The sequence below is a fragment of the Prorops nasuta genome, unplaced genomic scaffold, assembly GCF_024137725.1.
Source record: "Prorops nasuta isolate Cenicafe-Biocafe unplaced genomic scaffold, Cenicafe_Pnas_1.2 PNAS00003, whole genome shotgun sequence".
In the NCBI taxonomy this organism is placed as follows: domain Eukaryota; kingdom Metazoa; phylum Arthropoda; class Insecta; order Hymenoptera; family Bethylidae; genus Prorops; species Prorops nasuta.
Window position 1 is genome coordinate 10,527,365 of NW_027116800.1, and position 23,879 is coordinate 10,551,243.

At 38.0% G+C, this 23,879-nt stretch overlaps 2 protein-coding genes across 5 annotated transcripts; one reads left to right on the top strand and one right to left on the bottom strand.

The window, feature by feature from the left end:
- The first annotated feature begins 3,321 nt into the window (after positions 1-3,321).
- Positions 3,322-16,978, top strand: Schip1 (Schwannomin interacting protein 1). The gene is made up of 12 exons (XM_066724854.1): positions 3,322-3,610; positions 3,716-3,787; positions 4,190-4,470; positions 5,262-5,641; positions 5,797-6,117; positions 6,316-6,799; positions 7,164-7,261; positions 10,783-10,894; positions 11,467-11,693; positions 11,844-11,975; positions 12,102-12,313; positions 12,979-16,978. The coding sequence occupies exons 1-12, from the start codon at positions 3,591-3,593 to the stop codon at positions 13,157-13,159; spliced, it is 2,520 nt and encodes an 839-aa protein (XP_066580951.1). The 5' UTR covers positions 3,322-3,590; the 3' UTR covers positions 13,160-16,978.
- On the bottom strand, positions 16,954-23,767 carry Rok (Rho kinase). Of its 4 annotated transcripts, none has more exons than XR_010822414.1 (13): positions 23,162-23,767; positions 22,507-22,833; positions 22,264-22,424; positions 21,841-22,179; positions 20,631-21,764; positions 20,240-20,540; positions 20,125-20,148; positions 19,514-19,920; positions 18,799-19,440; positions 18,304-18,714; positions 18,018-18,234; positions 17,613-17,917; positions 16,954-17,093 (listed from the first exon to the last, which is right to left on the bottom strand). XR_010822414.1 is itself a non-coding variant. In XM_066724852.1 (13 exons), the coding sequence occupies exons 2-13, from the start codon at positions 22,685-22,687 to the stop codon at positions 17,006-17,008; spliced, it is 4,128 nt and encodes a 1,375-aa protein (XP_066580949.1). In that variant the 5' UTR covers positions 22,688-22,713; positions 23,162-23,767; the 3' UTR covers positions 16,954-17,005. The 4 variants fall into 4 exon arrangements, 3 of the variants coding, with proteins under 3 accessions (XP_066580949.1, XP_066580948.1, XP_066580950.1); XM_066724852.1 differs by having other exon boundaries at positions 17,695-17,917; positions 22,507-22,713; XM_066724851.1 differs by having other exon boundaries at positions 17,695-17,917.
- Between the last annotated feature and the right edge of the window lie 112 nt (positions 23,768-23,879).

Here is a 23,879-nt window from a genome sequence, read left to right on the forward strand (position 1 = left end):
ACTCATCTAAATTTATGAATGTTTGCTTGTATAAAATGAGGCATTCACGAGAGATTTAATTATATCCAAATAAAAGAAATGAATAATTGATCAAAATTATGGGATGATATCAACAGCCTATCGGAGAAACGACAGAGCAGGAATTGTTTTGCATGTTGCATCGTTTACTGAGTCATTGTACCCTGCTAGTGCACTAATCGCTATTACATATGCAGGTTGCATTAAGCCAGGTCGTCGATGCGTACCAAGGAAGTGCCTTCAACGAGAAAGTGCTCGGCTTTTCATTTTACCAACTGCTCCTCCACCTGGGCACTCATCAATTTTCATAAAAAAAAACCCCTAACAACCCCCTTTACGCCATTCTCACTCGCTCCTGAAAATCATTCCAGTAAATTACACGCGCCAGGTGCACGAAAGCTGATAAAACATTGCAAGATTTATAGTGAAATGTGTTAGTTAGGTCCACCAGTCGTCCAATCGTAAAAATCGTGAAGGTTAAATATTTGAAACAAAAATCACTGATTTCTGGTTATTTATATATAGCTTCTTTTAAATTGCTATTTGCATATTTTTGTCGCTTTTCTTGGAATTTTATTGTTAATTATATTTATTGATAAACCACGACCAGACCTTGGGCGTCTGCTTATTCTGCAATCACTTGCTGATTCCCGAAGCTGGAAAAACGTTTGCAGCAATCGCTTTCCATGACTCATTTGAGAAGCAGATCGATCACACTGCGGTATTCGAGCAAGGTAAAATACAATCATTAAATTTATTTGGGTTATCCTTGCTGACCTTGAATCCCTAATGATGGATATGCGGGCTTCTGAAACACCAACATTTCGATTTCTTACCTATTAATAACTTCTTTTTCTACAAGCAAAGACAGTATATTGCTTTGATACATCCAATGCTTTACAGATTTTATTTCTCGATTCTGTTTATTTTTTCTACAAAGATTAGATACTACTGAGATTTTTGAAACTTTATAATTTAATTATAAGATTTTCGAAGAAGTTATCACAGTACAATTTATTATTGCATATGAGTTACATTATGCGTAATACGTGAAGTTACTCTACTACCTTGATTTAATGTATATTATGTGAGACTAATGTCGTTGCATGCAACATAAAACTTTAATAGGAAACTTACCTCACGACTCAGTTAATACAAGTTTTCCTTTTATACACTCTTTTATAATCAACAGAAAACTTAGTCCTGTTTTGAGTTTTGACGTTACCGACAGTTGATGGCGTATTCTCTCTTATCAACATATGGAAAAACAGTACTTGCCATAGGAATAAAGATCACCACTCATAAGAAAACTTTACCCAAAGCTGATTCATCAATGAAATTATTCCAATACGAATAACTAGCGGGAAATTTGAAGTTTTCCTTGGTAAAACAAATTATATTATATTAAACGGGAAACGATAGAAAGCGATTTCGTTGTAAGATACCAATTATAATTTATTGATAAATTAAAAGTTTTTAAATTATAAAATAGTAGATACAACTTCGTGATAAAATTTAGGACATGTACAAGAGCAGAATTGCAGTGAAGAGGAACTTTACGAGTGAAATATTCTGAATAAATGAGAGAATTCTTTGGTGGTAGACGAATCGAGTTCAACTCAAGGATGGTGAAGATAAGGAGGACGCCGAACGTCAAGAGAACTTATCGTCAAGCATGCCGTCAACAACCCTAAACCCTGAAAAGCAAAACGCATGCGCTGTGCTCTCACGAAGGGTGAAACGACCGCCAGCAGGCCAAACCAAGAGACTAAGCTGAAAAAGAGAGAAAATCACTTCGTACGTAACTCAGCTAATATTTTCTCGCTAAAAACTCTGATATTTAGTGATCTTTTCAAAAAAGTTATATCTTTGATTCTGCAAATCATCTTCAAATTGTTAAAGCCACCGGGAAAACTTTCAGTCAGTTTGAAATCTCTCTCTTTCTATATTCCCTTAAATCTGAGGGATGTGAGCACAACGGTATATTTCTTGCATATTTCCAACGGGCAGAAATACTAGAGAAGAAAGTGCAATTTTACCTCGTAAAATATAGTACTGTGTCATACACTCGAGAAAGGAAAGTGAGTATAAAATTCATTGCTTATTATTATTCAACGCTAGACTATAAATAAATCGATACAGTGTATTATCTTTGATAGATCATATAAGAAAAAATAGAGTCACGTATAAATCTGTATAATGTTAATTGCGGATAAGTGTCGTAGTTAATTACTTAGTACCGCCCTAGATAAAACCAGCATCAATTTTATTAAATAAATATGGTCCTTAATAATTTAATAATTGTTTTGCGAATAATCGTTACTAATTCGATCGAGAAAGTTTCTTTACGTATTTATCAAGTCAATAAAAAAAACACGGATTATCGAGCTAAATTGCAGAGCTTTAAAAATGCTGTTTTATAAATAGAAATAAGGAAAGGAGTGAAAAAACAGTATTCAATGGTTCAACAACATTTATCATTAAACATGTGTTTATTATCTGAAATTCGTAATCATTTCAAATATATTAAACAGAAACAGCTGTGGAAATTTCAAGCAAATAAAGTGAGATTTTACACGCATCTTAGATTAATTATTACGTGACAGATGGCGATTAGGAGCCTGTAAATATTTCGCTGAAACAGAATGTCGGAGCCAGACTGGATCGATCCACATACCTCTCCGTACTAACATTAACCAAAGAGAAGAAAGAACTGAATTTTTTCCCTTATCCCAAAAAGTGTCAAAAGCTATGATCCTAATCCCTAACTGACATCCAATCGAAAATCTATTATCTCTTATAATAACTTTCAATGACGCTCATAAATCCTACACACTAGACATAAATTTTTTCCAATATAAAAAAATGCATGAGAATGAAATAAAATTAAATCCGAGAATGATTTGGAAATATGGAATAGTCAATAGTCTAGGTTTTGAGAGAGATAAAAAATAAAATAGGTGAAAATATTTGACGGAGTGTATGCATCGGCACGTTGTGCGGGGGAGACAATGTTCGACGTATATATAGGGTAAAAAAGAAAGGGATGAAGCGAGAAAGTGTATAAAGAGGGTGTGGGGTTGTTGGTTGAGAAAAGGGAATGTGTGGCGGGGGAGGAGGGGGATGAAGGAGGCAGAAGAAAGAAAGAAGGGGAGAGGATCGATGGGGTGGCGGAGAGGAGAGCGAGGGTGTTGGTTGCGAGTCGATAAACGACGGGAAACGCGGACACCCTTGCGCACGGCTCCAACATGGCCACCGGTGAGTTCCGTTCCTTTATTATTTGCTCTCAGTCGCACTGAAAGCCCAGCGGATACGCGTAACATCCTTCATCGATCCAATCTCACCCTCCATCTTTCCCTTTTCTATTTTCTCGTCACTCGGGAAATCTCCCGACTTCCCGCTTGCACTCTTCGTCAACCAAAAGCCGCTCGCGATACCCGGTAGCTCATTCCGGAAGTGCGAGACGAGTGAAAGTGGCACACGAGCACGTCCGAGTATCTTGCAAGAAAAATGCTCGAATATCCAATTCTACGAAATTCTCGTACTCGTAAAATCCGATACTGTTCTCCTTAATGTCGAACGAACGAACAAGGTTTCCCTCGCTGTTATAACGATCTTCGCACGAGGCTTAAATCCGAGTATTCTCGACGTCGCTGGCAATATAGTACTTTAACGAGTGGATCTCTTTGAATTTCAGAGGAGAATACGCCATGCAGCTTAGAGAATCAGTAGCCTGGGTGCCTCTGCAGTCCACGGCTCTCAATAATAAGTAAGTATATATATATCTCATATATATATATGAGATATAAATTTCTGCGTTTAGCAAAAATTGCGAATCCATGCTGCTTATGCAAATGGCCTCCTACGGTTCGGTTGATCGCGATGGTTCGTGGGAGGCAAACGATTTTCAAACTAGGAAGGTTAAACGTGGGTGTTGCTCCAGAATGAAATAATGGAAAAAGAAAGATCGGTGTGATACATTCATTTTGAAGTCTAGGAATTATTAATAGACAAAAGAGAGAGAGAGAGAGAGAGAGGTTAGAAGGAGAGAAAAGAGAGAAAGAGTTCGCGCTGTGAGTATCGTGACAGACCCCGCGACACGGTTATTATAAGCTAGGTAAAGTGTACTATATCGATCGTATAGTCAATGAGGCCATTTCTACACTTGCAGTCAGCTTGGCGAAAGCGAGGAGAGTCATCCGAACACGGAGGAGCTGGCCAATCGCAACGTCGTTCATCAAGCAACCGCCGAAAACATCCAGGAAATCTCCCCCGACGAGAGCCAAGATTTTTGCGTGGCTGAGTACACCGCCACGTGGTCCTCCCTTGCCATCGCGCGCGACCACATTCAACTCGAATCCAAAATTGGATGCAGTAACGTTAACAACAATAATCTCGCCAAAAGCACTGTCAAACGAAACAGTTCTCTCGAGAGCCTCACTGATTACGAAGGTAAGAATAAAAATCACAACAAACCTCGCGCGGTATATATATACATATACATATATGTATAACTATACAGTCGAACTTTTAGTAATAAGCAAAACAAAGAAATATCGAAAAAGGAACGACGCGTTATATATAGAGGCGATGGGTTTGCTTCGAGCAAAGTTTCCTGTTTTGTAGTATCGAGCTAATTGTAATTTCCGGACTTGATTCGAGAGATCTAGTTTGACGAAGCTGGGTAGGAATTCCATGCAATTGAGAGGTCCTCCGGTTGCGTAAAGCGCGTTTGCCGGATCGACGCACGAACGAGCTAGCTTCTACTATGTAATATGTCGAAGATGAGTCAGTCGTGAGCCGCTTGGCTTCGGCACGTGTGCCTACTGCGAAACGCATATTGGTCATTCGCGATGAGTCGAGGAGGGACAAGGAGTGTCAGAAATATATACAGAGAGAGAGAGAGACAAAGATTGTAAAATATCATTGAGAGTCGTGTCAACATCAAGTGTTAAATTCTCAAGGCGCAACAGCCCGCGTGAGAAATTTTTTGCAAAACTAAAAAACCTCCGAGTGGTCCGATTATAGTCGAAGGACAAAAATTTGCCTTATTGTAGTTATGTCATTAGGAATCGTATTCGCGCGAATTGTGTAAAATATTTTCTGAACGTAAGTATTCAAGCGAGGATTCCTATGCAGAACTATAAAAGTTCTCAAAGTGGTCCTATTAGTCAAAAGACGGAAATTTGCCTGACTGTGATTATTGTTAGGAATAGTATTCACGCAAAGTGTAAAATTTTCAGGGCGTAACAGTTCGCGCGAGGATTCCTCTGCAGAACTGACACCCTCCGAGTGGTCCGACTGGTCGGAGGACGGAAATTTGCCTGCTGGCTGTCGTGGAATAGTCAACCCCAACTATCCAGGATTCCAACACCTAGCACCTTCCCTGTTATCGGACACCGACCTCACCGAAGACGAGTGCGAGCCCTACTCCGATTACCCCAGGCAAAACCAGACCGAGCAACTGACAACGGACCCCAACGACGACGATAATAACAACAATAACAGCAACAATAACAATAATCATATTGACGAGAGCATCAATCATCTCTGTGGACAGGAAAGCGAGAGAAAATTATTTTATGAGAAACCCAAGTTCAATATACAGGTAATGAATGATATGGTAAGCATCGCGAGAAATCCCTCTATTAATATTCTTTTTTCATAATACATTTGATTTCAAATTCGAAATATATACTCTGATAATATAGAAATGTGATTGGATGTACTCGGTAATGGAGGAATGGAATCAATAAAATATATATTCTTCTTTCACAGACCGTCACTTCTTTATACGAGACTCCCATAGTACCATCCACAAAAAAATGTATTAACTACGTGAAGAGCGTTCAAGATTCAAGGTCATCGGAAGAAATTACAACACAGGAACGCGATACGACTCTGGATATTGCGATCGAGGCAGAGCCACGTGTAGCTGCCCTAGATCAGGAGGAATTAGTTGTAGAAAATTTTAGCCACGAAAGGGAGATTCCTCTTGATGTGGAGGTCGTTGAACTGTCGACTAGCGTGAAGGAAAGTCCTCAGTTTCCTGAAATCGAGGAAATTCTCGATTCGGCGAAGACCAGTGAAATTGGCGAGGTACGTATATATATCTATATAAAAATTATCCAACGCGTTAATTTATTATAAACCTGCCAGATGGTCCATTGCTATTCCTGCTGGGTTAAAAATAATCCATAACGGGATCAGCAGTTGAATTATTGAAATATCTTGGTTAAGACCGAAGTAATAATGCTTAAACAGAATGTATCATTCCTATGGTTTTTCATTGAACAGTTGGACGACCTAATCGTGGAGCAGATCGACCTGATACGCGAGGCAAAGGAGTTACCTTTGCCCCGCAATAACAAGATAGGTAAAGCCACCGATCTATCGGCGAGCGGCTCCGGAGACGATTCCGAGCCGGACGTCGATTCCTACTGGAAGGAGGGGAAGTTGGAGGAAATCGATCTACTCTCCAGCATCGGTCGAGATATCGGTGTGAATCTGGAAAAATACGTGCAGCCCGTACCGGACGTCGTCGCTATGGAGCCTGTCGATCATTCTCGATCGGACCTCATCAAGGAAATCGAGCCGATTAACGAGGACACTAATAAAATAATTGAAAAGACATTACCGGAAAGCGCCGATGCTCGGAAAAAAGAGAAAATGGCCAGGAACCAGGCTAAGCGCAGGCAGCAGCAACAGTACCATCAATCGAGATCCACCAATTCTCAGAGACGATCGGATAAACGCAGAACCGATCTGGAAAATGGAACTGGTAATTTCTTCAATTTTCTCTATGTTGACAAAAAACATGCGTGTAAGATAAAGGGCGTGATAGCAACTGGTTTCGAGCTTATATGAGTAAACGGAGCGATTATCGTAATCTCAGCTATAATAAAAATGACGTTGGCATATCTATTATTGAGCGTGTCGCGTTCTTCCAGTCGGCACGCCTATTTATTTCTGTCACTACTGAGAAACGCTTCGTTATAACATAACCTGTTAAAGATAGCTTCGTTAGTTGGGGACCACTCTTATATTCATTCAGTTTACCAACTCCAATTCAATCGCGTGGCTGCTATGAGCGAAAGTATAAGAACGTTACTGTGTCCGAGCATTAAAGCGCGTTTGTTTTTAAGGTGGCTTCGATGTTTATAATATCGAGACGGCCATGCCGAAGATCGATCTGGACGCCATCGAGTCTCACTTGAAAGCAGCGAAAGAAGAGGAACGAAGGGTGAGTGACAGAAGAATTCTCTATATCCTCGTAAACTCGAGTTGTTGATGGAATGAATATATATATATATATAATAACGGAAAAATGATTATCGGTGCGTTGACTGACGCTCTGGTGGAATCGTTAAATTGGTACTATCGATACTCACCGACGCTCGATCGTTCTAAATAAAGATTAAAAGAGAGTATACACACTAGTGGGCGTGGTGGCTGGTTTCGTTATTGATGGCCACATAGAAGAGCTAGTCTCGTTAAAACCGTACACTCAACGCACCGAAAAAAGCTGAATGATACAATTAAAAATTTCCACGTATGAATGTTAGAATTAATTAAACAAATTATAGAAGCACGAATGAAAAGAATTTTCGGCAAGAACGAATTAACACTGAAAAAAGTCTAGGGCGGAGCCTGCTTGATCCTTATTATTAACGAGTAATTAAGCAATTAGATGTTAATTAGTGAGAATCTACGTGAATGAAATAATAGGAGGTATAGATGATGGTTAAAAAATTGATAGTAGACGCGCTAATAGAAGGTTTACGAGATGTTTTTATCGCGTACTATCTCGATGATATCGTTTAATGCATAATCTGCCGATCCTTGCTCTCCGCATTGTATGCAAATGCAATAAGGCAGCTGGAAGCGGAAACGTCTAAAGTGAGAGCGGATGTAACGAAAATGGCAACTTGATTGTCGATACAGTTTCTTGCATCGTTGTTATGTACACTTGATATTTCGCACGCGAGCATCAGTCTCTAATCTTAAATCTGTCTTCTAGCCTATAAAAATAACGTAGGCTGCAACCGCTTAATTATCATTCGATGATCCTACATCATTTTCCCGAGGTGCGCAGCATCTTGTGTCAAAAGGCTGAAAAGGTTACGGTTGAACTCTACGCTTGACCGGCCAAGCGGAACGCTAATGTGCCATACATTAGAGCTCAAGATGACTCGTAATCTCGGATGCTCAAAGTTTCGAAAAAATTCGTTTGCCGAGTTTTATTATGCTATATGCGATAATGAAACATTAAGGGAAGAGACGTGGATTTTCGATGTTTTGAATTGTTATTTTTTCCAAAGCGAGTGTAGCAGAATTTTTCTGCCGTTGGATGTAATGCGTTTAATGAGCGAACTGTGATTGCGAGTGAAATAGCAACGAGCGTGTCGAACACTTTCGCCGGCATTGCTAACTGGCAAAGCGTAAAAGCGTACGTAGTAGAGCCCGGGGTCCGTTTAGTATCGGCCAGGTACTCTAGGCGGCAGCTTCGTTATTTTCTCGCTGCTCCTTGGCTGCTCGTCTAGAAAAATTTACTCCTTTCCATCGGTTCAACTCGGAATCTCCCTTACCGGAAGATCGTTCGTTCGGTTCACCGCTCCTTCCACGCTACTCTCGTCAGTTTGTCTGCCGACCGTCTGCTATATAGTGACATCCGCTACACACGCGCGTTCGTTTATCTTTTCGCGGCTATTACTCCCTGACAAATCTTCCGTGACAAATATTTATTACATATACGCGTTAGCGAAAATCAATTATCGAATTTTTCAATCCTCTTGCGGTGCACGTAACTCCTACCGAGTGTGAAATCAGACAATTTTTCATCGAGTGTATAACAATCTGTTGTCTCTTTTGATTTACCGTTAGATATTGAGCAATGTGCGTTATGGCATAAGGTTGAAGTAAAGATTGCTGAATCACGATGTTGAGGTAACGCAAATATCAGGAAATAAAAGAGCCATAAACGTAATGTGGGATAACAATTATCATCATAGAGGAGTCGCTGGGTGAGTACTGTGCAGAGCGAACAAAACAGAAAAGTGGAACGTGGAATGTTGTAAAGAATTCAAGAGCAACAATGGGCAGCAGTGACAAAATAAGGAAACATTACAAGAAAGACTCGCGTTTCGTAACAGATCTCTACACTTTTACTTACGGAGACTTCGATTTAGTAAGTCTAATGGAAAAACGATCGGAAAGCTAGGCTGCCGATAGACTTTGCTTTGCGAGATGATAGCAGTGCTCTTAAAACTAAAAATACATAAAAAGAGACGGAAGGGGAGAATAAAGCTGCAGTTACGGTTTGATAAAATTTTGACAAGAGCTATACGTAGGCAGATAAGCGGTTTCCTGACCGCGCGTACACTGATTAATGTTTAAAGTAAACGGTTAACGGTGTATGATAATCCCGAGACTCTTATTGTCTCTCCCTTAATTCTTTTTTGTATAATACCAAAGTAGAAAGAGCATAAACTTATTATCATACCAACATTTATTTTGCATTTTCTCCACAGTCACGTTATGTTTATTAACTCGGAAAGAGATAATTTTTAGAGATAAATAACAGATGCCAGTGGTAAAACACTGTGTATATCATCAGTTTGACTTATTTCGCAGCAGAGCATTTATTTCTTTACAGTCGCACTCTCGTCAAATTATCCCGAATCATAATAAAACTTTCCGCTGCGTTCTCGGATTACGGAGGAGAAAGTAAGAGTAAAAAATTCACAGAGGAAAATCTTTTTCAATTCTAACCAAGATTTCTTCAAGATCCCTGATCCCTCGAATAAAATTGCACTCCAACACTTTTCTTGTATATCTCCGCATAGACAGGCTAATTGTTTTTTCAACTCGAAACTCGTAAGAATCCTTTGGTGTATTCTTGGTACTCTATAGCTTCGTACAAATGGTGTAGCGGCGAAAGTAAAGCCGCGGCCTTTTGTTGCTCGTTGTTTTCCGCATCTTGTAATTTCATCTTCTCATCTTTTTTTTTCTTCACCCAGCGTGACCCTCCCGTTCGCCGTAACGTTTCTTCCATTTCTCAATGCATCATCTCCTGCACAATTCTTACATGCATATAGACGAAGAAGCATTAATCAGCAAAAACGTATTATAATAATTAAAGCGCTAAGGTATTAAAGAGAGCACTGGTTATCATCTTGAATACTCTGCGAGGTTAAATTTAAAGCAACGTTGGCTGAACGATGTACAAAGTTGTTGATTGCTAGGAGGATGATGATGACAAGGTTTCCACTAATGAGAAGAAGAAATTCGTGCAGGAAAAGAATGACGAGGCGAAGAAAAATTTACTGGGAGGAAGAGAGAACGAGAGAGAAGATTTACTAGCTCGTTTTGATCGACTCGTACGCGGAGAGCCACTTGAATCGGAGCAGGTGTGACCCGAAACGAATACTCATTAGTCAAATAGCCAAATGCACACTTCTTTGCCAGCTCTTTACTCATCTGTCTCGTAAAACTATCAACCTCGTTACCTCAAAACCCCGATCAACTATTTCCCCATACTCATCCTCGCTTTCTTTCCATAAGGAAATAAAAGTATTAAATATATATATATATATATATAGCATTAATATATAACTTATACTAATCATTCAGCTTTTTTCAATGACATTTTACAATTTTAATGATGAAATTACATTTATATAAGGAATTCGAGTGAAATTTAATAGAAGAGCGAACCGAGTGAGGTGTATAATCCTGGATAAGGTTTTTCATTGACTTTTCCAGCGGCGAAATGATCGTGAAGAGATTAGAAGAAGACTGGCCATGGGACCGGATGCCGAGGACCTGCGCGCTGAACGAGGAAAGAAGCCCAGTCTTCAGTCTCGTCTCCAAAGTGGTTAGTACCGGTTCATATATTGCGCTCTTCGAGCCGATTCAAGCTCGATGGCTAAACTGGAAAATTTTCTCCGTTTTCCCTCATTTCACTTTTATATACGTCCGTTCTAGTATACTAATCGTACTTCTCCTCACGTTCGATTCCCATGACGATTACATTAATTAAATACCACGTAATCTCGTGCAGCCTGAATCAATAATTATAATTAAAGTACGCGCGAATTTAATTAACAGCGAATGCGAAGGAGAGTAAAAAGCTAGAAAATTGCAAAATGTGCGAGAATTATTCTCGCGAGTTTTCAATAAATTTCTTTCAAGAAAAGGAGGATTGCTCGAGAAAAGAAGCTATCGTGCTTTAAGAAGATCTAGGAGGGTTGAATAAAAAGTGCAACGTCACCGTCGGTGTAGTGGACGAGAATGTATTGGTGGGGGTTTTCGGGAACGAAGTCGTGGAAGTGTGCCCATCGGATAACGGAGATTCGAAGAGTCGATAGGTGGAGGAAGCCAGCGTGTATTTGGCGTTATTGCTGAAGAAGTATAGAGGATGGGAAAGAGAATCATCTATCGTTTCAGGTATGAATCTTCAGATCTGCTTTATGAACGAAACGCCCTCGGATACAGAGTCACCGGGCTCGGAGAGCGATGGTACACCGAGTACGACGCTCTCCTCTTTGACGCTTGGACCAAAGCAAGCGACCAAAGGACCTACAAGGCCGCAAGTGCTCAGTCTTCCACCCTTGAGGCTCGAATCTGGCACGAATGTACCGCCCCTCGACGAGGCTAACTTTTTCGCTCGACAGGTAATCAATTCCTCCACAATAATCATAATAAAATGTTAACGACGTAACACAAGTACATAGCACTGAGAGAAAAGACATACTCGTGCAAAACTCTACCTACGGTAACTCGATACTACTCAACGTTGTACAATGTAATTAAATTGATAACAGGCCAGGCTACAAACCGAAGCCAGAATGGCGTTGGCGCAAGCAAAAGAGATGGCACACATGCAGATGGAAGTCGAGAGGCAAAGACTGAAGCAAAGTCCCATTACGGAGATGGTGCGATGCAGCCTTGAAAAGGTTCGCAGCTTCAATTAAGCTACCGATCGATGCTTTATTTTTAGATATTTCGTGGAAAGCATGCTATGCACCCAACTGTACACACTATGCACAGGCTGTAAATTTATTGCTAAATCTTTTTTTCAGGTTGGAGTCCAGTTTGGCGAGGAGCGACGTCGACTTTCCAGAGCTCTTCTCACGGAATTGAACGTGGCGCAGCTGCAAGTGATAGCGAATGACTTGCACGCAAGAATAGCTACGTTAAACGAGGCATTAGTTGAAGGTCTTTTGAGGAGAGACGATTTGCACATGGAACAAGACTCCATGCTCGTAGACGTCGAGGATCTCACTCGATATCTGTGAGTTTTCTTCTATCTCTATCCTCTTCTCCCACCATCCTACCCCCACTTTCCCCCCCCCCTCTCTCTGTCTATCTCTCTTTTCGCTAAATAGTCATTAGCACCGAGCTTCTAATCCCACAAATGCTTCCAACGCTAGAAAAAAACACACCGAATCATTGGCTTTATCAGGCGTCTCTTTCGATACGGTAAAAGGATTTGAAATATATGAAAATTATTAATCTTTTTACGGACCACGAGTTCAATGCAAGAATGCAACCGCTTTTCACTGTGTATATAAACTTTTTGCACGTTTAGAGTCAAAAAGGATCAAAAAGTTTGAATAAAACCGACGCACTAGATAGTAGAGCCTATAATGCAAAATCTGTCAAAGATTGAGATTACACGTGGAGAACGGAACTTCCTTTTTCATGGCACAGTCAAAACGTCTCACTGGAAGATGATTTTTGCAAATGAATAAACTGTAATGGAAGGTGAAGGTGGAGGTTGGAAAAAGATTTTCGCTTTGCAAATTTTTTCATCCTTAGAAAAGCTGCACTGATTGTTTCATGTTTCACTACGATTAATGTCGAATGGCTTCTCGCTGACCTCTCGCTATGACCTTCCCCGTTTCCGTTGTTTTTTTACAACTTGGGTAATAAACCTCCATCCGGTCATTGGCGCAGAGGTGCCAAGCAGGAATCCTTGAAGAAGAAGCAAAGCGCGAGGGAGAAAAATGGTCAGCCTCAGCAGCAGCCGCAACAGCAACAGCAGCAACAACATAAAAGCCACCAGCAACAGCAAGTAAAAACGGTCGTCAAGTCGAAGTTGACGAACCGAAGCTTGGTGGGTCTCGTCAGGAAATAATGCTTAGCCGTGAAACTGCGCGGTCTTGTCGGAATTTAAGCGACCGAAGGAGCGAAACGATCAAGAACGACGCTGTACAGCCTGATTTAACCTTATAAATGATTTATCCTGCGATCTCCGTTCCATCTTCGCCAGGAACCAAGTCTTTTTAAGGTAAAGATGTGGTAGGTATTGCGAAAAAAAAAATAGCAATCTTGCCCGCGAGGACCATATCGCGCATCTGTTCGTCAATAATCTCTCCAACGACTACACGCAGTGAGCGATATATATTTCTGGCAATATTACCACACAAATAAATTACAAAACAAAGTAGTTTTAGAAAAAGTTTGTATACAGCGTGGTCAGGACTGACTTGGTCGGCATCGCTCTTTTCTGATCGTAATACGTCGCACGTCCGCTGCACAGTTTCCAAACGATGACGAGTCGATTTATCTCACGTTACGTTTTATATATATATAATTTCATTTGGCATTGGTGTCTCTTTAGATCGAAGCGAAAACTTGCCGGAGACTTTTCGTCTTAAATTTGACAGTCTAGTCAATCCCAGCCTGCAGGCATTTACGTGCGATCTTCCTTACAAGACTGCATGATTAAAAATTCTGTAAGGCCAATCGTCGAGCGATTATCAACGTTCGTTTTCGTCCAATAACCAGTGATTCCTTATTATATTCGTATATTCACATCCGATCTTACGATGCAATCTTACTGTTGATGTCGCGCGAGAGGACAATGTCAGAATCTAACGATTTATCTGCAATTCCTAGATCTACGCTATGTTACTATCTATAAATAAGCCATAAAGACTCAAAAAACCAAATGCAAAGCAACGCAAATATAGAATCAGCAATATAGACTGTAGCAAGTATCTTTCAGAGATATGCTTTTCACCTTACAATAAAGTGGGATCGTTAAACAAAAGGATTTTTTTAGCATTTCCAAAGGTTTTTACAACTTCGTTGTTACTGTAAATTAGATTTACATTACGAAAATAGATGGGTGAGTCTGTAATAGAGTCTGTTACGATATGGGACAGATTTTGCTCATCCGTCTCTCTATAAAGAGATTCTATAATATATCAATGAATACTTCGCTACGGCTTTCCCACGACCATGCATGCACGTGTTTTACGAATTTATCAATATTACCTTTATTCGTAGCACATCGGATTACAGAAAGAGAAGTAACTATATGGAAGGAGTCGGGAGAAAGAGAGAAAGGTAGAGAAAGATAGAACTATATCCTTTTCTTCGTTGTACATAATTTTCGTTTCCACATAAGCGAGTCTACAAATCGATATATATTCACCTACGAAGCATCACTTCATTTTCTTATCACTTGGTTTTCTCCCAACGTCTTCCTACTACACTATAACCATACATTATAATATATTACGTTAATATTTTTCTGTTGTCATCGCGTAATATACCAAAAAAAAAAAGAACAAAAAATTTCCAATAAATGTACGAGCTGTAAAATTTTTAACCCGATTGATACTTGTAATTAAGGAAAGGTTGTTGGCGGTGTTGAAATAAGATAAAAATACTAGTAGACTCGCATATTATCTACAAAATACTTTTAATCGTAATATTAATTAATAATATACAGATTGTAAATAACTAAACAATAATAAAATATGCTATAACAAGTTTTCTCCTTCTTTTAATCATTAGGCTTTTGTCTTCCTTACTTGACACACGCATTATTAGTTCTTTCTTCTTTTATGTTGTATTAGTTATAAAGTCGGAAGGCACGAGGCAGTAATCGTGTAATAGCTCTGTTTAATTCGCACTCCTCATCTTACGCTTGGTGACTACAGAGGGAAACCTTCCATTGGCGAATTCCCATCGTTCGTCTAAGGCAAAATTTGGGAGCACCATTATGAAGTAAAGTCAAGTACTTCTCGGTACGCCAACTTACAAAACCTGCAGATGCACTTTGGACAGAACACACATGGCGACAATGTGTTTATTTTATTTTGCAACTTTCATTTCATTTCATCTCGTTTCTTAATCAAACATAGACCACTATATGCACAATGTGGGATTTCTTGCTTTCGCTATATCATGACTGGTGCTGCACGATAGTTTAGTTTCAATATAAATCGTTTGGTTCTATTATAGTTAAAATTCCTAAAGTTAAAATTGTAAATATCATATAATATATGTATATGTATACTGTACACAATGAAGGTCACGCGTGGTCTAATTATCTCCTTCGACGTCACGTCGATAATTAAAAATTCTCAAACTAGTATTGGATAAATCTTTTTTACTTGTTATGCACCATTCGTATTTATAAACTACTTTTTTAATCACGAAAACAAAACATATTGATCAGTGTCAAATATCGAAACGCTAGATTCGAAATTATATTATAAATGTGACGTTTTTAGTGCGTCAGTCTTAAATAGTATTTTAAGCAACGTAAGCCTAAATCGTGATATCCGAATTTCCCGTAGTGCCCGTGATTTATTACAAAGAAAGAAATAAGCAATTAATTTATCATGGTACGAAAGACCTTAAAACCTTATTGAATTACATTGTTAGCATTGTCAAATGATGATATTAACAGAGACAAGTGCTTATAGAATAATGTACAAAAAATATTAAATCAAGTTTAAAACAATTATCAAAATTCACAAATGTTTTAGCAAAACTTGCATCAACAAAGCATCATTTAATGTACGCAAGGTCATCCAATAAAGATAAAAAAAATCATGATTCTCTTTTTTTTATATTTATAAGCGCATTATTTTCATTTATGAAATTCAAGTATATTTAAATATTATTTCAACTGACGAGACATGCATAATTTTTCCAGATTTCAATAAATTAATTACCTTCTCTAATACTGTGTAATGTACATTATAAAACTTCACTATCGATATAATCATACCGATCGTACGTTGCCTATTAATTTGTTTTCTACTTGCGATAAGATGCATGTCTCGTAAGTAAATTTATGGGCCGTTATCACAGTCAAAGAAGAGAAGCCTCATATATACCATAACGGGCAAATATGAAAAACTGCCAATTGAAATTCGTATTTCCACAAAGGTTCGCCAGTTATGATGTATATAAGGCTTGTCTCATCCAACTGTCACAATGGCCCTATATGTGCAAGGAATGTTCGTTTTTGTTTCAATTTCCGTATCAAATTATTACTTATATAACGATAAGGGTATCTAAGAAATAAAGTTTAGCACTCAGAATTTTCATTAAAGTCCAAAAACTTTAAGATGGTAATATCAAATCTCTATAGAGAAATATTATCAATCATTAGCAAAATGTCAATAAAAAAATATCTGACACAATTACGAATGATACAAAAATGATATTTACACAAATTGTAATGCCTTAAAAATTCATTAAAACGTCCCCTAGTGGCTCATTCAATCTCTTATTTTTACATTTCAACAAATTCTCTTGCTAAAAAGTAGAAAAAGTGAGATAAGAAAGTACGCGGTATATGCCAAAAGACTGGTATAAGTGTTATGTTTCTTTCTGGTAATATAACCCTGTATTCCTAATGAGTCTTGGACTCACTTGAATTATTCTACCTGCTAGCTGCAAATGGCGTATCTTGATGAAAAATTCATTGGAAGAGAGTTCTATGAACTTTCTTTTGCTCGTAATTTAAAAAAAAATAACTAAGCTATATATATCAACAATAGTTCATTAACACATGATATTTTTCATGAGGGTAGGACTTAGGACACTTTAAAGAAACGATAAAGTTACCACACCGAAATAGTCTTTTATATTCACTGATTCGGTGATTGGAGGGACGACGGATCGGCGGATGGCACCCAATCCTAAATAGGTTTGACTTCGACATCAGCTAAGGTCACTTGCCCATACTGGCGTTTGCTGGTAATGTTGCTGACCTTTGCTGCACCGATAAATATGGCTTTAATGCTGATCTTGTCGATTCCCTAAAATAAAGCAAAAAAACATTTAATATACGATATAACTTAAGAAGCGCTAAACATGCATTTGTTTGTTAGAGCAAAAAGATTTTGTAAACACAAAAACCCTATGCATATTACAGCCTATATTTAAGAAAACACCTTGTTATTTGTATACTAAAAACACACAATAAAATACAGTATAGATAGAAGCCGAGATTAATTTAAGGTGGACACCTAACAAATAAGAAAGTACTGAAATAATGTAGAGTAATTTAAAAAATTTAGCAAGCCCGTGCAATAGGTATTCGCATTTTGTAGGAACTGTTAAAAGTAGTATTGTTAGCTCTTCCACTTAAATATTTAAAGTACAATGATAAGAAAAACAGGAAAATACTTGTATAAACAATAAAAACTACGTACCATAATATTTCTTATTTTTGCATGCTAACCCATTAATAAAATATAAAATTGATTCTGCAGTAAGTGATCGGAAAATGAACGTTAATGCAGCAAGAGGTAGAAGAAAAATTTGAGATTTCTAACCTCTCTATACCAAATCATGCGACGTCACAACACAAGAGAGCTACTTAGTCCCTGGCTACGTTGAGCTGCTCAGCTACGCTACCTTGGCGAAATACGTTGGCTCGTGCCATCCACGTGCGAATTTGCTTTGTAACCGCACTTTTGTATGCGCCTGGACAGCCTGGTCACCCAATACTTCTGTTCGTCAGGGCTACCAGCAAGAACCAGCAATTCTCGTGCGCTATTTGGATCGTAATGCAATTTGCACGGAGCTATGGCATCTTCTTTTTTATCTAAATGCTCCTTGTGCACCTTAATGCGACATCCTGTATAATAAAGAGAGTAATTTGTTTACTTAAGTAAAAAATCTTATTTATACAAAAATATATTGAATTTTCTTATTTTTAAACTTTAATATAGACGTACTTCGACACTCCAAAGCTGGCGGTGGTCGAAACATGTGCCATAGCTGTTTGGAACACACTTCACATGTCGTTGGCATATGGTAAGAAATCGAAACAAACTCGTGTCCTTTCAGCGGCTGTGTACCAGGTTTATCAGTCAATTGTGGCAACTCAACCCCTGGCAATGCGTTACCCTCGTCACCAGGTCGTCGAGCTTCACCCTCACCAGCATAAAGCAACTGCAGATACGGTAATGTTAATTGTGATCTTTATAAAAATACAAATACAATATTGTAAATTATATTTACCTGGAAAATCCTAGGTATATCTTTGGCATCAGCTCGAATAACATCACCCTGAGTAACAGATCTAACATGGAAGACTTTGCTCAAGTCCAATATTAAAACTGGATCAGCATTCAATTTGTCGTTCTCGCTATTGTAAAAAATAATCTTTTTCGAAGAAACTACTACATATTGTTTTTTCCAACCATGTCTTTTAATATTCTGCTTATTTGGCACATTCAACCAACCCTCCAATCTCATTGAACCATGCTCGGATAAAACTGAATCCTCGCCGTCATTCTCCACCGAGGATACGCTAGCTGTTTCAGAATTAATTGACGCAATTTTCATTTGGAGTGTTTCTATTTCTGAATCTTTTGAATCGAGCTCCATTTGTAGCCGTAGTTTTGATTGATTCTCTTCAACAAGTTGCGCCTAAAAATTAAAATAATAATTAAGAAATAATGCTTCGGTAATAAAAAAAAAATATTAAATTTAAAGTAATCACAATCTACTAACTTGTAAATCTTGTAAATCTTTTTGCCATTTATTCGCCAATTGACCATACTTTTCTCTTTCTTGTGTAAGCTCTTGCTGAAGTCTACGACAATCTTTTTCCTTCTTCCTAAGATCTGCTGCTGATGCTTTATTTTTATTCTTTCCACTGGACGAAAGGTCTTTCCTATTCATTATCTCAGCTAATTTATTGACAGCCTGTTGCTTCAATAACTGTTCAGTCTTAAGTTTAACACTTAGTTTATCAATTTCTTCCGCATTAGTTTGTGCCTTGCCTAGTTGATCTTGCAACTCCTTCAAGCGCTTATTCAAGTCATCCTTCTCTTTAAGATATTGATCAACAGACTTTTTAAGATCAGACTCTCCATCCTTTAACCTATTTATTATTTGTTCCTTAGCATTAAGCTCTTGATGATGCTTAGCCACTCCATCCTTGTACTCCAATTCTTTCATCGTTCTTTCCTTTTCCAAATCGGCCACTGTCTCTTCGGCAATTGACCTAGCAAGAGCCTCACTATCTCCTCGAGCTAAAGACAATTGAAGCTGATGCACTAAAGAACTACGCTCCTCTTCCAACTCTTGTTGTAGTCTTATTTTCTCATCCAGCTCTTCATGTAACTCTTGAGTTTGCGTTTTGTATAAAGTCTGAAACATTTTTTATTAAAAAATAATTATAATTCGTCGAAGTTAGAAAAATGTTAACAAGTATACAAATTACCGAGAAATAAGCCTCAGCTTCTAACTGCTCTTGTAATTCTTTAGTTTGCAATTGATCGACGTTTCGTTGAGTTTTTAAATGATGCAGCTCTTCCTCTATTTGTCTTTTAGCTTCTCTAAGCTGATTAACTTCACCGACCAATTGTTGCTCACGCGCACGTAATCTGCCAGCTTCGGAAGATTGTTGCGCTAATTCAGCTTGAAGTGCATTTCTCTTTTGCTGTTCTTGTTCAGCTTGACCCTGCAATACCTTCACCTTTTCTACTTCTTGCCTGTGTTCGCCTTCCAGCTTTTGAAGCCGCTGCTGAATTTGACGGTAATCCACAGACAGCATTGATGTTTGTCGCTCCTTTTCCTGTGCGAGTAGCTCAGCCCGCTGTCTACTACTCTTCTCCTCGTTCAATTTTGCTTGTAGAGCTGCATAAAAAATAATAATAGTATATACAGTCATTATGCTTTCATCTTTTAATCAGAATGCAAATTTTCATATACATACATAATAAAAAGGTATTATCACATTTGCGCAGCACAAGGAAAAATATATTACTATTTGATTAATAAACGAAAAATTGTATATTTTATAATATTTCAATAATCTTGATAAATGCATACCTTTAAAAATTCTACCTTTTTGTCCTAATATATGCGTAAGACAAAGAAAAATCTTTCTTTTACACATGTAACTATATTATTAACGTTAACTATATAACAACATAAAAAAAATTACCTTTTACAACTTCTAAATTAGCTTCCTCTTTGGATAAAATGCGTGATCTTTCAGTCTCTTGGTGTGCTACTACTTCTTGATTGTATCTGGCTTGAGTGGCTTTCAATTCAAGCGTTAAACCGGCAGCTTCTTTTTCCAAAGCTGAAATTCTTTCATTCAGCTGTCTATTATCCAATGTTGCCTTTTCTTCTCTCTCGCGACTATGCTCCAATTCAAGATGCAAAGCAGATATTCGCGTTTCAAGCTCTGCTGTTAGAGAGGAAGCTTGTGATCGAGAGCTACGTTCTTTGGATAATTGACCCTGCGCAAAAATACATCATTAGTCAATAAAAAATGGCACTACTTAATATAAGGAACAATCATTGTAATTTAATTTCTAACAGTTTCTTACTTGTAATGCTGCAACTTCTTGTTGCAAAGTGTCCCTTTGAGCTTGCAATTGTGATCTTGCTACTTGCAATTCATTTGCCATTTGCTCTGCAGCTTGCCTTGCTACTGTAATTTCCGTTGCTTGTTTTCGCAATCTCGTTACTGTCTCAGTTTCTCTCTCAAGCTTAGCTTGCATTTCTTTAATTTGCTTTTCCAACGATGTTACGCGCTCGGATGTTTGTTGCGAATTACTCGCATCCCTTACTCTTCTCGTTTGTTCTTCATCAAATTTCTTTTTCAATTCAACTAGCAGAGCTTCTGCTTTCCTACGAGATTCCGTTTCGTGCTCTACACGACGCTGGGCTTCCTTATAATTATGTCTCAGCAATGTTAACTCTTTATCAGCTCTACCTGCCTCTTCACGCAGCTCCGTTTCACGCCGACTCATAACTTCCATTTGCGTAGATAACATCTTGTATCTTGTCTCCATTGATTCAATTTGTCTTCGCTCCCGTTCGAGCAGTCCTTCTAACTGGGAAATTTTGGCATCATCGTTAGTACCATTATTAATATGATTTTCAATCCCATCGACAGACTCTTTACCACTAACTGCCATCAACTGATAATCTCCCGAATACGTGAAACCAATGAATGGCAAATGATTTCCAGAAAACGCTTTGGGAGTGGGAAAGCTTTCTTCCGGTCCTTCTTCCTTATCCACATCATCGAAATTGCTAGTATCATCGTCACCTGTAAGTTCTGGCACGACTGGCGGAACACTTTCTCTGAGATTCTCAAAAGTCCATTGATCATTTTTGAAAAACGGATGACTCTTAATTTCGTCTACTCCATTTCTTCCGAGACGCTTGGTTCTATCAGTTAGAAAGCCACAAATCAAGCTTTTGGCAGAAGGTGAAATGTCAACTTCTTCTGGGAAATGTAGTGAGTTTCTATGATCCATTATTTTTGAATATGTTCCTACTAAAGAATCCGCATAGAAAGGAGTGTCGCCGACAAGCATCTCATACAAAAAGACACCGACGGACCACCAATCGCATTCACGGCCATAAACACCTTCGCCACCTTGCGACTGAAGTACTTCCGGCGAAATATAATCAGGAGTGCCGACAGCTGTATCGGAGCGAACTAAACCATCCTATAAAATAAAGTATTTTAGAATAATACCATCATAAAAATATAACAAATATTACGTTTTGATTTGTAAAACTTACGCTATCCATCCTCATACAAGTTCCAAAATCAGCAAGTTTTAAATGGCCATGTTTATCTAGCAGCATATTGTCTGGTTTTACATCTCTATGAACAAATCCCATTAAGTGTATCGCATCTAAAGCAATCACTACTTCTGCACAGTAGAATTTTGCCCATTTTTCTGGTACATCGTAATTTGACATTAAATTTACCAAATCTCCTCCTGGCATATAGTCCATGACCATATAAAGGTATTTATTATCTTGGAAAGCAAAGTGCAGTTGTACTATCCATTGAGAATTTGCATGAGCCATTATATCACGCTCTTCCCAAAAAAATGCAGAATCAGATCTCTTTATCTGTGTTGGGAAAAAATTAGAAGTTGATCATATGAAAATTAAATGGTAGGAAAGAAGGGCAGCTTTAAGATTTTTTCTATTTACCATTTCAAATTTACTTAGCAGTTTCATTGCATATACTTTTTGGGTAGACTTGTGCCTAACTAACTGTACTTCTCCAAATGATCCTCGCCCTATTACTTTAATTAGGTTAAAATCTTCTGTGCGCATTCGCATTTTACAAATATCTGAAGCCACAGAATCATCTGTAAACCATAAAGAAATATGTTAATTGTTTCTGTAACAAGATTTTAGAAATAAAGTATAAGATTTCCTAAAACAACTTACATCTATTCATATATGCTTCAATATTTTTCATACGTTTCACACTAGGATGATCACAGTCGGCTACCAATGCCTGTACTGTATCTAACAAACAGTCAATGTTAGTGACACTTCTTGGATCTTTTATACTTTCCTCCAAAGCCCTTAGGCGCCTGCGCCTATCCTCATCCCTTATTGTTTCCATTTTTCTTTTTAAGATGCAGGGCTAATCTGCCATAACAATATATGTACTTGTTTCAAACATTAATAAAGGCTTTATTCCAGAACGTTAGTAACAGTATGAATGCAAATGATACAGAGCTGCAATACTTGATGGAGAATTCATTCTTGCTGCAACGAGAAGCAAACAAAGAATCAAAATATTGTTAACAAACTAAAGCAGTAATAAGCTATTAAACCGTATTTATATGTTGTAAAATGGAACAAACTTAAAGAATGATAAAATTGAAGACTCATAGCAATTTTGAGGATAAGAATTATTTCTACTCCAAAACTTCATGTATCTAGAAAATGAATAAAGAACAATGCATAGATATGCAAATATGTAAAAAAAACTACTTGTAAATGCAAGCTTTTCAAGATTCATGGAAAATAATATTGTCTAGAGCTTATAGATGAATGGGTCATGCCAGAATAAAATATTGAAAAAATCGCTTACTTCAATGTTCTTTATATGGAATCGAAAATACTGCACTAAACATTCAGCATTTATTTGAAAACACTGCATTTCATGCACGTACATTTTGCACCACATACTGATATACTTTATAGATGAACATACTCGGGTAAATTATGATATTGAAATAGTTCAAAAGGCTAGAAAAGTTCACATTATCCAAAATGAACAAATCCTTGTGACAGCAAGTTTGGCGAGCTTAGGTGGATCCCACGGCAGGTGCCCCCGAACTCATCACAAAAGGCATCAATTTTATTTGCATTTCCTAAATTCAATTATTTAGCATAGGCGGTATATATATTCCGTTGCGTATTTGATATCACTAATATAGTGCCCGGCACTTTGTCTAATCCGATAAAAATACTATAAAACGCATGATTCCTCTATGGGAAGAACTCGCGATCATACACAGCTGAGCCGTGCAAGCGCCATTAGGAAAATTCACAACGGTCATCAAGTGGATGAAAAAATCGAAAAAATCTTGCAGGAGGCGGAAAGCACAAACTCCGTCAAACTATTCTAAGAATGCTTTCAAAATCATTTCATATCATTTTTACAATTTGATTATCTTATTGACGCTACAATTAATTTTTTGAAGCCTTATTTTCATTATGCCAAAGTATTATATCCTCTATCGAAAACTGGAATTTTTCTTTAAACCCGAAAATAATGACACAGATACACATACATAATTAATATT

What these genes read in the sequence shown, in the direction of transcription:
- Rok (XM_066724852.1), bottom strand. Translation starts at nt 22,687, where the DNA reads ATGGAAACAATAAGGGATGAGGATAGGCGCAGGCGCCTAAGGGCTTTG. An exon ending in AAAAGGTAGAATTTTTAAAG is followed by an intron (nt 19,921 to 20,124) that starts GTATGCATTTAT and finishes CAGCTCTACAAG; the next exon opens with CAAAATTGAACGAGGAGAAG. An exon ending in AAGATTTACAAGATTTACAA is followed by an intron (nt 18,715 to 18,798) that starts GTTAGTAGATTG and finishes TTTAATTTTTAG; the next exon opens with GCGCAACTTGTTGAAGAGAA.
- Schip1 (XM_066724854.1), top strand. Translation starts at nt 3,591, where the DNA reads ATGTCGAACGAACGAACAAG. An exon ending in TCAGTCTCGTCTCCAAAGTG is followed by an intron (nt 10,895 to 11,466) that starts GTTAGTACCGGT and finishes CTATCGTTTCAG; the next exon opens with GTATGAATCTTCAGATCTGC. An exon ending in GAGGATCTCACTCGATATCT is followed by an intron (nt 12,314 to 12,978) that starts GTGAGTTTTCTT and finishes TCATTGGCGCAG; the next exon opens with AGGTGCCAAGCAGGAATCCT.